Source organism: Chrysemys picta, chromosome 11 (genome assembly GCF_011386835.1).
Source record: "Chrysemys picta bellii isolate R12L10 chromosome 11, ASM1138683v2, whole genome shotgun sequence".
NCBI classification, from domain to species: Eukaryota; Metazoa; Chordata; order Testudines; family Emydidae; genus Chrysemys; species Chrysemys picta.
In genome coordinates, this window is record NC_088801.1 from 72,756,406 (window position 1) to 72,773,047 (window position 16,642).

A 16,642-nucleotide genomic window follows, 5' to 3' on the forward strand; every position below is an offset into this window, starting at 1 on the left:
TCTGATCGGGTAACTCCACAAAGTGCAAGGCAACAGAGGGTCAGAGCCAATGAGTCTTGATTGGCATGAAGGAAAAATCCCTGGAATCCAACATGTGCGGCGAGGAGGAGGAGGGTAGTGCTTTAAATTCTCATTTCTGGACATCTAGTTTCAAGTGGTAAATTAGATCATGATTCATTCTAATTTAACTATGTCCATAATGGAAACCTACCCACACAATAGGGCAGCATTCTATTGCTGCCCACAGAAGGTCCAGAACTGTGATAAAGTCCTTCAAAAAAATGTTCTAGCATTCTGTGACACTGACCTACCTACTGTAGCTTTACAGTAACTTTAGAGGCCATTGGCTATAGAATAGAACAGTATTTTTCTTTAAAGAAAAAGTGCTGCAAGACCATTATACATCTTCCTCCTTGTGTATGAGACTAATTCATAATTGTCACTGTGGCACAGTTCCAAGGGAGACTACACCCATGCACGTACAATGGAAATGCATTGTGCCCGTTACTTACACAGTCATTGTACGACACATCGGTGCTGCGAGATATACTGGAGTAAAGAACTTTTGAACCTTCCAAAGTGCCATTTCTTCTGTTTCTCATGGTGCCCATGCAAACAAAAAGCAGCCACCACCAGCCTGTGGGGGGAGAGAAAGATTTTGGGGATCAACATTAGTGTTAGCCTTCTCCCCTCTTCCCCCACCCAGTAGACAAAAAAAAAAAAATTGATCACACCTAGTGCTTTGGGTTCCATTAAAATCCTGTATTAGTGCCTTTGGTATTCTAGCTGGTTTTTGGAATGTGAAATACAATATCTAAAAAACCCTAAATTCCTCATGCCAGAGTATTGAAAGAACCAGGTTTTCCTCCCAGGACTGACTTAACATCTTTAGGCAGAGGAAGTGTGCAATATATTCCATAGTGTATAGATGTAGAGATGCTGAAATTTCAGCATGTTGGGCAGTCTTGTAGTAATTCACATAATGTGGTGCCTAGAGGTCTCAACAGAGAGTGAAGCCTTGTTGTGTCACTAGGCACTGTACGTACAAACAGAAAAAAAACAGTTGCTGCACCAAAGAGTTTACTGTCTAACCAGACAAAAGGAATTATTCCTACAGAAAGTATTCTGAGGTACAGAGAGATCAAAGAATTTGCTCAACAGCACAGAGGAAGTGCACAGAGGCAGAAACTGAAACCACATCTCTTCAATCCTAATCCCACTATTTAACAATACCACCCTTCCTCGCCTGGATTTTTTACAATCTTCTCTGATCTCTATAGTGAAAAGATATTTAATGGGTTCATTCTAGTCTATCTTCATTATAAAAATTACTGCATTAGTATGCCACATCTAAGCATAATTCACAGATCTAGTCAGAAGGATTTAGAACTGCAATAGTTAGAATCAAGGCATAGTGGCACACTGCTGGATTGAGAAAGTTGAAATGGATGGATGGGTATGTACTCCAGGCTACCCAGAACAGAGTTCTAACTATGACTTCACTAAGGCACTTTCAGGAATAAGAACTTGGTCCCCATGGCAGTGAGCATATTTGAACCACATTCAGAAGCTCAGAAAATAGAAACACTAATATAAATTTAAGTTGCAAGTAGCAAACTATTTCCAAGGCACCTAGCACCTTGCAATGAAACAAGCTATTTCTCCCTTCTAAAAGGGAACTAGTGGTTAAGATGGAACTAAGTTCAATTCCCAGTTCAGACCCAAATTTCAAGTGTGACCATAAGTGCCTCAATCTTTCTGCTCCTCAGTCCCTATCCATAAAATGGGACCAATATTACTTCCTTTTCCCACCCTTGGACTATTTAGAGTGTAAGATGTTTGGGGCAGGGACCATATACTCCTCTGTGCATGGAGAGCACAATGGTGTCACTTAGCACCTCTATATTGTAAATAATAAATACTCATGTCTGTGTGATAAGGCACATGACTTCTGGTGATTGAAAACTGGCAAGTGATTTATTCATGAGTTTGGAGACAAAAAACAGCAATGAATGCCTGGAAATACCATTTCAGAACATGATGCAAGTAACCCCAGAAGGCGATAAAACAAGCTAGCTCAAGAGACATACCATCAGGTATTATTTATATTACACTTCTCTAATGACTGTTTAGCAAATATTTAATGTGTGTTCCTAGGCTAGAAAACTGTTCCTCTCAAATATTTAATATCATTCTTCACTGTGGGACAGATTCTGATCCCAATCACATTGGTGGAAATCTACACTTTCACTCCATAACTTCACCAGTGTAACCAAGATCAGAATCTGGCCCTGCATCTGTAACATGCATTCCTTATTGTCATCCCAAAAGAATTACATCTCTTGCCATTAGATGTCTTTCAACTAATCTCAGTTCCCAGAAATTTCCCATCAACCTTCTCACTAGCTATTATCAAAAATAACGACACCGTTGTGTCCCATCATTGCGAATACACTTCATATGCTCTGTAGCAGCACTGATTATAAGAAATAAACTCTGTATAATTACGTGGCTGCCTGTCCCATGTGTTCCATAGGTGTTCCATTACAATTCAACGTTACTGAGTTAATGGAGTCTTAAAGCTGTCCCCAAATATAACACTCCTTCAGTCTTGAAGTCATTTTGCCCCTCAGAGGCTTTTGTCATTTCAAGAACTGCTGGAAAGGGATTCTAGTGAGCATTCCCTTAGCAACAGTAGAAGTATTCCAGCAACATTCGAGTAATGCAGAGTTTTTGCCAGTTGGATTATGGCGTACTGGTGGTAGCAAACTGAGAGGCCTCGCTTTCTGCGTGTCAGAGTAGGAATACTTTAAAGATGACCTGCAGAAGTGGGGAGGGCTGGAGACAAAGTCAGGTTAGGCACTTCATGATGTATAAGGAAGGCTGGATTAAAATGTCAAGAATGAGGGTGTTTTCCGCTTTTTCTTTTTATACACCTCTACCTCAATATAACGCTGTCCTCGGGAGCCAAAAAATCTTACCGTGTTATAGGTGAAACCGCGTTATATTGAACTTGCTTTGATCCACCCGAGTACGCAGCCCTGCCCCCCCCGGAGCACTGCTTTACCGCGTTATATCGGGTAGCGTTATATCAAGGTAGAGGTGTACGTATAGGAAATATGACGACTCAAGAGTGAAAGCTGAACAAGTAAGATGCGATGAGATTTTGAATCAGACTGTTTAAACCTGTTTTGGTTAACACCTACGTAACTAATGAATGCTTGAGAGAATGTCCCTCACCCCAGGCTGTCACAGAAGCTGTGAGGTTTTTAAGGTCAGGCTTGACAAAGCCCTGGCTGGGATGATTTAGTTGGGAATTGGTCCTGCTTTGAGCAGGGGGTTGGACTAGATGACCTCCCGAGGTCCCTTCCAACCCTGATATTCTATGAGCTCACACCACATATCTGGAGACCTAAGAAAGTCATCCTACAGGAGCAAGAAAGACCTGACTTCACATTCCGGTTATTTCTAAGGTAAAAACAAAAGCAGGGGAAACTATATGAAGAAAAACATTTTTAAAAAAAGGGGACAAATCTAATTTAAAAAAAAATCATTTCAAGTTACTTTTAAGTAACACTAGCACATGGAATCTGCATTCTGTCAGATGACAAAACGAGGGTACACCACGTAAATCTGACAACCTGCCACATTCAGACCTTACACGTGTACATTACAGGCAGCAAACGTCCCCCATGCCCATTCTTTATGGAAGTCACTCTGGTCCAAATTGTAGTCATGCACCAACTCCTCATGCATAACAGAGACCAAGTTGCCTACACATTCTTCCATTCTCATTTACTGCAGACAGTAGAAAGTGTGTTGTGAAGGAGGCAGGGCATTGCAGGAAGAGAAAGGAAGGGTTCTTTGTAAAGGCAGCTGAAAGCTACCCTGGAGAACTGGATTCTATCCCCCAGAGTTCCTGTGTGATGCTGAACAAGTTTCTTAAATCAAACATTTTCACAGATGGCCACTAACTGTGTGACTAAGGGGGGAGGGATAGCTTGGTGGTTTGAGCATTGGCCTGCTAAACCCAGGGTTGTGAGTTCAATCCTTGAGGGGGCCACTTAGGAATCTAGGGCAAAATCTGTACTTGGTCCTGCTAGTGAAGGCAGCGGGCTGGACTCAATGACTTTTCAAGGTCCCTTCCAGCTCTAGGAGAGAAGATATCTCCATTTATTTATCCTTATTTTATAAGTAGCCCAACTTGACACCCAGAGGTGAGATTTGCACACATTACTGAGCACTCACAACAGCAACAGAAGTTAATGGGACCTGTAGACTGAAATATGAAGTGCTATAAAATGCTAAGTATTCTGAAAGCCAGGTCCTAGGCTTCTCAAATCAGACACCCAAAATAGCAGATGATCTAGACAATGCTGTCTCATCTCTCTGTGCCTCAGTATCGATAAAATGGTGATACCTCTATATCGCAGAGGGGCTTTGTTAAGCACTCGATTATTACAGTGATGAGTGCCATGGAAAAGCCAAGGAGGAAATTAAATAATTCTGGATTCAGTGGAGGGTTTGGTGGTGCACAGTCAATAAGGCATGAGGCCAACACACTGAAAGAAGAGGATAAAAAGAAATATTGAACAGCTACCAATTCAGTAAGCACTATCCATCCTGTGCACTGAATGCAGGAGGGGTCCTGTGGAAAAAATATTATGCTATCATGTAATTAGACTATTGTAGTGTATATGCACGTGGGGGCCAAATTAAGGTTGCACAGATGACGAATGCTGACATTTCCTAACTTGTGAGTGGTTGACTATGCAACCTGAATGCTGGTTTAATGTATTTTTTTGCACATAATGTACACAAACTTCTTTGTCACTCACATTTCACCCAGATCCTTCACATTTATGGGTGTTCTGTCCCAGGGAGATAATCTCTTTCCAGCCACAGACAGGAACTACAATGGCCAAAATCTGCTCCCAGTTACTTGTCTAAAATCCATAGTAACTATTGCAGTAACAACTCTACATTTATGCTGGTAGAACAGGGGACCAAAACTGGACTCCTAGACTACATCAAAGTTCAATCTCAAAAATACAAAAGCAGAAGAAAAAGTAGGCTACCACAACTCTTTAGGTCCTGCTTTTGCAGGCTGGTTCTTCTGGTGTATTATCCATCATTAATTAGATGGAAGGTACCCATATGCCAAACTATTTTTTTAATCTGATACAATTTCATAGCACATAGGAACTATATAAAAGACATGGTAAAATAACTATTTGGGGCAAGTTTTGCCAAAAATCTTGACTACCAAAGTCTATGTGATCAGCATATAATTACACCAGGGCTGAACTTTTATTGGAGTAAAACTAGCAGTATTTGGCCCACTAACTTCCAACTCACAACCCTGAAAAGCAAATGCTTTTAACTTTCAAGAATTTCCCTTCAGGGTAAAGCTTCCTTTAAAGCTACATTTCAAGGTAAAAACTCCACAGGGAGAAATGCATTTTCATCTGTATTTACGCGATAAATTTATTAAGCAATCCAACATATAAAACTCGGCCAATAAATCTAACACCCAGAGAAGTGACCATGGACATAACTGCATTTAAAAAAAGAAGTTAAATGGAAATGAAAGCTTTAAATTATTCATTCAACACTCCAAAGGATTTCAATTCTCTCGCTGTCTTTGTAAATAATTTAAAAGATTCGCTGTGCTACGGCAAAACTAAAAAAAGTTTGAGATGACACAGAATCAATGCAAATCTTGTGCCCCATGTTTAATTTAGGTTTCAAAGAGTTCTGATTTCTTTCACTGTTAGAGAGCTTGTGAGAAAAATGTAGCAGCTAACTAATTATGGATAGTTTATATAAAGTGCTCCATATGCATAATCATGTTTTGGTTAGAAATAAAGGTATTGCGCACATTTATACTATATAGAATAGTATGAAATACAGAATTTCAGTCTCTGAGAACTGTCCAACTAGCTAAAGCAATATGTTCCCTTCATTTTTTTATAGAGTGTATTGCAATATGTTTATGGAAAAACACTAGCGTTTTATAGCATGGGCTATTCCATTACAGCTTAACCTTCTTAACCAGCAAGTTTTATACCACCAACTAAACAGAATAATCATCTTAATCGTAAGAATGTTACTGTGAATTCCGTAGCAGTTCCAGCAATAAGTACATTCCAGAGAAATCTTTGTACCTGGAGCTAAATGAAGTAACAATAAATGGTAATTACATTTAAAATGGTATTTTTATAAAGTCTCTAATACTTCACGCCAGTTTTTCAAACTGTTTTCTAAACTGAGCTGTACTTGGTCCCGACTTAAACAAGGAAAACTTCAATGCACAAAAATGTTTCTCTCAGTTCAATGTATGCTTCTAATGCCAATTTGCATCAGTCTAATCCTGCCACTTAGCTTAAAAAGCAAAGCTTACAAACAGAAAAGAAAAATGTTACGAAGTACATTAGTTACTAAGTACATTTCCTAAGCCACTGCCATCTCTTCTTCAGACTTCAAAAGGCAATTGTTGAAAATCAACCCCTAATGACATACCAGTGTAGAGCGCTCAGCCAAAATCTCCTGAATGTTTGTCCCAGCAATCTTGTTGTACACATTACTTTTCAAGAGGAAGGGTTTGATATATTTCAGCATTCAAAGCCCCGCCTTTTTTCATTTGTGTCATTCTCCCTTTTAAGGGGGATGGTGGGTGGATGAAAAGGTCAGGACACAGAAATCAAGAGCGAGATTATTCAGTGATTGATAACGAGTACGAAATGAATAATTGCAGCCGGATATTTATAAACTTTGTTGAAATAACACTGGTTTCCACTTCGCTGTATGGCTATCAATTTCTACCGTACATTGGTAGTACGCAATTTAATTTCTACAATTACCAGCACTATTAGAAAGCCACAAATGCAAGAGAAAATGCTCATTATGAAAACCAACAGTCTGTGTTAACTAATATCTTTATGTTGATAACACAAAGATTTTATTTTTAAGATAAATCTGATAAGAACCCTGATGAGAATGCTACTGAAATTTTATTGCCAAGGATTGAGATCTCAAAAGAGAATTTATTCCACATTTCACGGCCTTTTTTTTTTTTTTAAACTGCAAGACTCTTCTGTTTCAAAAGATCTCAGAATATTCCACTGAAATGAATGAAACTGCACTGATTTTTGACGGCTCAACTAACCACCTCACTTGAAGAAACTGTATTTATAGGGATCGCATTATGTGGAATCCCTGAAAATAGCTACAGACAAACAGGTTTATGCACAGCTGTAGTTCTGATCTTCTCAGCCTTGTATCCCGGGAAATTATCCAGCACTGAACTGGATGTAAACATTGTAGGAAGCACAGTTATTTGTTGTAGCACTGTTCTACAGAAGTACATATGCCACTTTAACACTGGGAACAATAAAAGTACATAGCTGAGGCAATGTTGTTTGCAGTGTGTCCGGTACAAGACAAGTGATTGATTTAACACAATTTTACTTTCAGGTGATCTGCAACACCAGTGCTGCCAGCCCCTGTTAACGCCAAAGACCATGGAGTGTAGTTTCCTTGTGATCTCTGGTCCTTGCTACATTATTATCTGAGCACTTCACAATGCGAACTATATATAACATAACCGCCACCTGGTGAGGTAATGAAGCATTAGTTATCCCCATTTTACAGGTGGGGATGTGAGGCACAGACACACTAAGGTGTGTCTACGTGGCAACAGGGCTCAAAACCATGAGTACTGACCTCAGGGCAGACAGTCAAAAACAGGCCAGACACCCCAAACTGGCGGTGTGTTCTATAATTAGATTTCACCAAGCCAGTAATGAATGTGAGTTCCTGGATCACTATAACACTTTTACCGTGGAGTCACAGACAGTCCCCTTAGAATCTCCAGTCTCCCTTGTCACCCGGACAAACTGGACTTGGTGATAAATGGTCACTTACACCAAAAATCACACCGCATTCAGGTTGCTTCCAGTCCCAAGAGAACAGTCACTTACCCTAGATCTTACATCAAAGATGATGCCTGTAGCCAATCCTGGAACAAACTATCTAAAGGTTTATAAACTAGGAAAAAGGAATAAGATAATTATTTACAGGCTAAAGAAAGCAAACCCACACAGATATGAGTTACCATCTAAATCCTAAGAGTGACAGAGCTGTAGTGATCTGTCAATTCAAAGTATCTTTCTGGGCAGCCCCTGGGGATCTCGGTCTTGAGCTTAGTGTCTCCAGCCCTTCAGAGTTCAAACAGCCAAAAGATGCGGTGCCTCCTTGTCAGGGATTTTTGTTCCCTTCCCCCCAGAGTTCAAGATGATGGGATGAATTCACATGCATATCTCCTCTTCATGGAGCGTGGGGGTAACGTTCCCCTGGTGTTATCCAGACCGGTGAGCTGCTAGCCCTCTCCAATCCTTGACTCCAGGAGCCAGCCTTACCCTGCTCTGCTGTGAGAACCCCCACTCCTGGGCTGTTCACGCACAGCCTCTGGCATGTAAGCTGCTCCTAGCTACTTGCAGGCGAATGACACTAGCCAATATCTCCGGTCCCAGACAACCCCAGGAACCTCCGTCTTGCAGTGTCCAGTTATGCCCGCTGGACACTGCAAGCTTATATGAGTTCATCAGTTTAACAAAGAAATTGATATGCATCAGGCTTGTTATCCCAAGGTGACTCTCTGACATGCTTCAAACCAAACACACTGCTTCAGCTGGAATAAACAAACAGATTTATTAACTATAAAGATAGATTTTAAGTGATTATAAGTCAAAGCACAACAAGTCAGATTTGGTCAAATGAAATAAAAGCAAAACACATTCTAAGCGGATCTTAACACTTTCAATGTCCTTACAAACTTAGATGCTTATCACCACAGTCTGGCTGGTTACTTTTCAGTCAGGCTCTCCCTTTTGATCTGCATTTCAGTCATTTGTTGGTCGGGGAGTCTGTAGACGTAAGTGGAAGAGAGAGAGCCTGGCAAAAATGTCTCCCTCTTTTACCATGTCCTTTCTTTCCTCTTGACTTTGCCCTCCCTTCCCCCCCATCAGAGTCAGGTGAGCATTACCTCTCCGCAGTCCCAAACTGACCAAGGGAAGGGGGGTGACTCCCTCGAGGGTCTAACAGATTCTTTTGTTGCTGCCTAGGCCAGTGTCCATTGTTCCTGTGAGGCTGGGCTGGGTTTGTCCCACCCATGCCCTGATGAGGTGTGAACTGCCTCTCTGTTCTTGGAGAGTTTTTGCCTGGGCTTGCTTTAAGTCATGAGGACACATTTTCAGCCTCATAACTATATACATGAAATTATAACCTATAACCTCACTATAAAATCACTGTAACAATTACTATAACATCACTATAACAACCATGCTCAGTGCATTATGAGCCTTCTGAAGACACCCAACATGACAAACTTTGCACTGGATACCACACAATCATTTTATAAAGATGAACATGGGAGTGTGGGGTGTTTCCCCGAGGTACAGAGCATCACATGGTAAACTAGTATTTCACACTTGGTAATGTTTCTCTCCTGACTGTGGAGGTGTACAGTTTCAGAGCAAACACTTAACTATTACCTTATAACATGGGCATAGACATTATACGTGAGATTAATGCAGGCAGCAACATACTAGCATTTCACAGGGTCTAAAGACTAAATACATTCTTATAATACTAGTACCTATTTTGAGCAAAACTAACATACAGGTGGCCTGGTTTGGTCTCCAGCTACGAGGGTTGTCAGCTCTTAGCTAATGCCTCCAACCTGGGCCAAAGCTGGCATCTGGCCTGCCAGCGTCACAGAAGTATTATTGGAGCACATGTAGATGTGCCCCTCCTAGCTTGGATCTAGCTAGCAGCAGACTGCCTAGGGCCCTGGGAACATACTCGCGTGCCTGCTCCTCAATCTAGCTATGTGTGTTGCCATCACACCTCCTGACTGCAGCAGACACATACCCAGTGTCCCATAGGAAATCTGCATCAGCACAGGGAATTGAACGTGGGTCTTCAGAGTCCCAGGCTAGCACGCTAATCACTGCACCATCTTTCCTCTCAGTGTCAGGTTCCTGATGATCCTTATGGCACAATAGTGTACGTACAGAGAAAGGTACTGGGGGAGGGTTAGCTCAGTGGTTTGGGCATTGGCCTGCTAAACCCAGGGTTGTGAGTTCAATCCTTGAGGGGGCCACTTAGGGATCTGAGGCAAAATCAGTACTTGGTCCTGCTAGTGAAGGCAGGGGGCTGGACTCAATGACCTTTCAGGGTCCCTTCCAGTTCTATGAGATAGGTATATTTTACTAGTCTGGCACTTTTACCTTCCACTGGCGCATGATGATAACAGCATCAGCAGGATCTGAACCTTCAACATTGCACAGGCTGCTGTCAGATGAGCCACAGGACTAACTACATTAGCTGGCAGCAGAATAGGGCTGCTCTCCCAGAGCAGGGGATGGGCTGCTGGCACTGAGAACTGGATCCAGAGTGTGGTTGTGGGGAAGCAATGGGGTGGCTCCTGCCCTACGTGGTGTCCCCTGCCCTACGTGGTGCCCCCAGAAGAGGTGGAGCCTGGGTCGTGTCTCTCCCCCACACCTCAGGAGTTAGGAGAGCTCCTGAACTATGTGGTGTTTCTCTCTCTCTCTCTCTCTCTCTCACTACCACCCCCAGTAGGTGGAGAAGCTCCTATCCCATGCGGTCCCCACAATGGACATTCTGGTTCAGGAGTTGAGGAGGAAGGCCCGATTCTTCCCCACCCCTCTTACATCTACTCTGGCAGCTCCCCGGGGAGCGCAGCGTGGACAGCAATGCCAGCCCAGCCTCAGAACATTCAGAGCTTCTGGCCAGGTTCACCATCGAATGGTTTACAACTCTGCTGCATCTGTGGGGAATTTCACCTGACAGAACAAACGCCCTCTTTCCTGAGGGGATTCCCCCTGCCCGACAGCAGAAGCTGCTGCAAACAATGGAGATATTAGAGCTCCTCAGAGAGAGAGATCCTATAATCCTTCAGAAAGCTTTAACAAAGTTAGCCCAGTGGTATCTAATCACTTTCAGAACCACTGAGTTCAGTAAAACCCAAACATCTGAAAAACAGGAACTAAAGAGTTGAGGGACAACACGGCCTTAACTTTGCCCTCTTTGAGCCATGTCCCAGTATACTCCTCTCACTCTTCTTTTGCAGCTGCTGCAGAACACTGTGGGGATGGGCCACATGACCACTGCAGAACAAAGTCAAATGCCTCCTCTTTGGTAACGCAAACCTTGTGTTTCAGTGAGCTGTACTGAGCAGGAGCTACCTACACCTGCCTGAGACTCAGGCAAACATACATCACACCTGCTCAGCTTCACAGCGCCATCTCACACTCGACCTTCACACACCTACAAACCACCCACACCCCACTTTGCTGTTGACAACCCTTGTGGCAAGAGGACCCCTATGCACGACTATGACCCCACTTACAGAACTCGTCTCTGAAACGAGGAATCCAGGCTCTCTTGAAGCAGACAGGCACCTCTTTCCTTGGATCACGCACGAGGGGGGGCAGGGAAAGGGGCTCAGAACCCCTCCCCAGAGAAGCAGGGGCCCTCCAGCTGTCCTCATATCACCACCACAACTCTGGCAAGCTGCTCCTACTACTCTCTCCACCGTTCAGCACAGCAACCCTCACCACAGTGAATTCAGCGGGAGGGCATGAAGATAATTGCCAGGCGCTATCGCCAGCTCCAGGGGAGTTTGTCTCCCCACCACCACCTCCCTGCCAGCATTTCCCACTCACCCTCCCCTTCCTGTCCCATTCAACCATTAGCACTGCAGAAGTGCATAAAAAAGTTGCTCCTTGTCTGGTGCCCTCTGCTGCTGTGTCCATATTAGACAGCAGCTTACTAGAGGGCTACACACTTCCTTGGGTATGGAGCCCGAGCTCTACACAGAGCCACTCCACACACACATTATGCCCACTCTCCTCATGTCCCCCCATCATGCCCCTGGCCCACCCAGTCCATTCCAAGCCCTCACTCCTCCCTCTTATTTTATATTCCCTGGTTTTCAGAGTTTTACATTCAAATTCAGCAGGGAGAGGGTCTTAGGGTTTCCCCCAAACCCCCAGCACACACACAGGAGGGGTAAATGTGGAGCTGTAGCCCCCTTTCCCTAATCCCCCATTGCCTCTGTCACCCACCTCCATGTCACCCTCCCAGTGTCCCCTCCCCACCAAGCATGCTCCCCATTATCTTCCCCTCACCACTGCCCCACAGCCCTCTCTGTATGCTCTCACTCCCTTCCACCTACTAATCCCCCCATCTCCCCGTGCCTTCCCAACCCCCACATCCCCAGCACCATGCAGCAAGCATTTGCATGTGTCATTATTATCTTTATTATCTTTCCATAAATAGTTTGAGCACCCTCTGAATTATCTCGTGCGCTCAGTTTCCATTCCCCCCAAAATAAAAGAAGGCCTTGACAGAGGGTTTCAGCAACATGCCTACAATCCCTTCTCAGATTTTTGCCAACGGTAGGGTTAAAATTTAGAGCGCTTGGGTTTAGTTCAGGTCCAACAGGCACAGCATGTCCCCTTGAGCTCCTCAGGTCACATGAAAACTGGCTGCCTGGAAACCCTCTCAGCTAGTCTTTCTGCACATGTGCATTGCAATCCGTTTGGTACGCCAGTGTTTAGCACACACCAATCTAGAGAACTGAACCCTTCTTTTAACAACATTTTCAGTATCGCTTCCCCTAAGGAGCAGTGATTATCAAACACTAAGAAAATATCAAGCAATTGAGACCAGTTCGGGAGTGATTAGCGTGATGGTTTCAGCCCCAGGTGTGTACAAAAATAAGTTGGTCAACTGTGGACTTTATAAAGCAACAAAGAGTCCTGTGGCACCTTAAAGACTAACAGATGTATTGGAGCATAAGCTTTCGTGGGTGAAAGCCCACTTCATCAGACGCATGTAGGACTTTATGAAACACAGGTGTTGGGGAGCTGTATCTCAGGAACTCCTTGCTCATATGACCCCAAATTTGAATGACTAACTATCCCTCATCTCCCTAAGACCAGGGCTGGCTCTGGCTTTTTGGCCGCCCCAAGCCAAAAAAAAAAAAAAAAGCGGGGCGGCCAGAACGACAAAGCAAAAAAAAAAAAAACCTACGCGGTTGGAGCCAGGGTGCAGGCGGACTCCCTGCGCTTCAGATGTGCCCCAGCTAGCGGGGGGAGGGGAAGAGAGTAGGGGGAGAGAGAGAAGGGGGGCGGCCAGGGCTTCAGCGGGGCGCTGCCACGCAGCCCCTCCCGCCGTGCCCCCTGCCACCTGCCGGGAGGGCTCCGCGCCGCCCGGTCGGCTGGGAGGGAAGGACGCGGACTGCCCTGCCGGGCTTGCTGCAGGGCGCTCCTGTCCTCCATGCCACTGCCCCCTACAGGGCAGCCGGAGCGGAACAAAGAACAAAGAAACAAACAAACAAACAAGTGGCCGTGCCGCCCTAGGATTGGGCGGAACGCCACCTCATACAATCTGCCGCCCCAAGCACCAGCTTGCTCGGCTGGTGCCTGGAGCCGGCCCTGCCTAAGACACAGCAAATGTCCAGTCAATCTAAGTAAACGTCCAGATGTTAGAGCTCTTGAAGGAGTCTTCCTTTAAACAGGAAGGGGTTCACCTTAATTTTAGCAGAGCTGGCCCACCACTATAATAATGGAACATGTTAGGCCATCTAATTATAGGGGTCACTAACAGCTCCTCCTATTATGTTTCATGAGTATTTAACTAAGACCCATGTATATTATATGAAGTACTGTCATTTAGAGATGGCTAAAATGTTAGTCAAAACATATACTAACATGCAAGGAATAATATGCAGCAAGGGATGACTTAGCATGTTTTTTTAAAGTTAGCAACATAGTACGATTCGGCTTTACAAGTATTTCCCACTGATAGAGGTTTCTACTTCAGAATGATAGTTATTTTTCAGTATTTCTACAGTTGTCAGATTGTGCATATCCATATGAATCCCCTAAAGCTGCATGAATTTTAGCATGAATATTCATTCAACAACAACAAAATGGAAATTTGAAACCTCCTTTAAAAAAAAAAAACAAACACTGAGATTATAAGAAGCCATGAACAACAAGAAGTAGCAATCCAACGGAGATAAGTTAGGCTTATAGAGTTCTTGATCCTCTGAATATTAGAAAGAACCAGAATATGTTAAAGAGAGGACTTGATATTGGTCATTGAGGGACTTCTGGGTAGGAGGCCAGTCTCTGGTTCTCTGCTGAGTCGAGTGTCTCCTCTCATAACGGTCTTTCAACTCACACTACAAATACCACATAACGTATGAGGTCATTCGTACAATACCAGTTGTAACAGCCCTGACTGAGTTTCCCCTTATCCACACTCACCAGGCTGTACGCGAAGCAAACCTTTGGATCCCATAGGCTTTTAAGCTTACGGTCTCTGAGCAGCGTTCATATACTGTCTCTTTCTCTGGCCTTTCAGGCACACTCCTGGGGTATAGACTCCAGTGCTGGCACCTCCTTCTTGTGAGGTGGGGCCCAGCTGCCATAGGCCTCAAGACTGATGAAGACACACACTCCCAAGATTTCCCAGTCACTCTTGCATGCCATCTCCAGAGCTCCACCTTTGTGGGTACCCCGAGTTACTGTTTCACACATCAGGGACTTTGTCGCCGTTAAATCAAGTAACAGAGTCTCTGCAAAACTACCTCTAAACCACATACACTTTACTTCTAGACAAAGAGACATACAGATCTAAGGGGAGGGAAAACAAACACACCAAACAACTGCACTCATGGAAGTTTCCTCTTCTCTCCTGAGAGTCCTTTGGGTCTTAGGACAGGTCTACACTACAGAGTTAGTTTAACGTTATGTTGACCTAACTCTGTAAGTGTCTACACTACTGTGTTGTTCCTGCTGATGCAAGTCCCCCACTACACCAACCTAATAACTCCATCTCTTTGAGGTGCGCCGGCACTTAGGTCAATGTAGTTAGGTCGATGCAGTGTCTCAACTCAGCACAGATCAAATCAAAAGTACAGGTCACAGAACTCACTTGACATTTGCTGCCATCGCATTGTTCACTCTGAAAGTTATACCCCTTCACCCTAGTCTTTGGCTTGTCAATTTTTCAGGCAGGAAATATCACGTATTCTTGTTGTATAGTGCCTATCACAATGGTGACCCATTCTCCGTTGGCCCCATGCACTACCATGATAATCCTGACACATTACATGTATACATATTGTGACAAAGCTCTGTCCTTGTCTGCATGGGTCCTGCATTTCCTGATGGATTTCGCTAGCCTCAGAGGTTCACTGTGACCCTACACTTAACCCTTCTCTCTCTAGAGACAAGGGTCACAGTCTACTGAGCCATTTTCATCATAAGCCAGCGAGGGAGGTGAGGAGAAGCTACCCTCCCTTGCACAGTCTCTGTTGTCTCCCAGTCTCAGTGATTAATCAGGGGACAAAGGGGGAGAGCCCAGGCCCACCCTCTACTCCAGCCCAGGGACCCTAATAGTATCAGCTATGGTAGCTGACCTTTTAGGAACAGGACACATTCAATTCCCTGGGCTACTTCCCCACAGCAGCCCCCACTTCCTCAAGCTCCACTTCACCCTTACCTCAGGGCCTCCTTCCTTGTGCCTAATATGGTGTGTACTGCTCAGTCTCTCCAACAGCACAACTTCCTCCCACAGCTCCTGATATGCATGCCCACCTGACTAACTGGGAGGCTTTTAACTAGTTCAGCCAGCCCCTGATTGGCTTCAGGTGTCCCAATCAACCTAGCATCCTCCCTGCCTTCTGGAAAGCTCTTAATTGGCCCCAGGTGTCTTAATTGACCTGGAGCAGCTGCCATTTACTTACCCTGGTACCAGGGATTTGTTAAACCTGGGGCTAATATATCTGTCTCCCACTACTTTTCTATAGCCATCTGGCCTTGCCCCATCACAATATATAAAAATATATTTCTGTTTTTATTACACAGATTACTAACACTCAATGTCCAAGATGCTCTGTAATACAAGGCTTATTACACTGATTTAAATAAATCAAATATAAAAGACTCTTCCAGAAGCAATTTTATCCTTTTGTAGGAACGTTATTTGTAATAGAAATCAAACTGTGAAAATTTCTATGTCACTTATGCTCTGGCTCCAGTCTGCTAGCACTTCAGCTCATAACCAGGGAAGAAAACAGCCACTTTAGTTCATAAAAAATTCACTTTCCATCTAATTTGCCATCTATGACCTGTCTCCTGTGTCCCCTTTTATAACTGTAGGCAATAACGGCTCATTTCTTCCCTTTTTATCCAAATTGTTGTAACTTATTTTAAGAGGTAATAACTTGTGTGACTTCTGGCCACTTGTGTGGTAACAATGAAGAAGAAAAACAATCCCTTCATAACCACTGGGGACAATATATGTGTTTCATCTTGTCTCCAGCTCAGACACTGCATTTCTCTGCTGCACTGAGGGAAAAAACCACAGGAAAGTATAACAATGACAAAAGATTACAGGTGAAGAAGTGTGGGAAAGTACTTAGCACTTATCTAAGCACTTTTCAAGCACAAAGTGCCTTACACACATTACTGGAGTGATCTTCACAACAGACCTATGAGATAAGTCATTACTATTTTCCCTCCTCACCCCCATTTCAATT

At 43.9% G+C, this 16,642-nt stretch overlaps 1 protein-coding gene across 1 annotated transcript in view; it reads right to left on the reverse strand.

The window, feature by feature from the left end:
* The window catches only part of TRPM8 (transient receptor potential cation channel subfamily M member 8), a 100,994-nt gene extending 85,312 nt beyond the window's left edge, over positions 1-15,682 (reverse strand). Inside the window, exons 1-2 of the mRNA XM_008172588.4 lie at positions 15,604-15,682; positions 513-637 (exon numbers count right to left, since the gene is read on the reverse strand). Of these exons, the coding sequence (XP_008170810.3) occupies positions 513-611 (99 nt within the window). The 5' untranslated portion in view covers positions 612-637; positions 15,604-15,682. The remainder of the gene's footprint in view (positions 1-512; positions 638-15,603) is intronic.
* Positions 15,683-16,642: the final 960 nt, after the last annotated feature.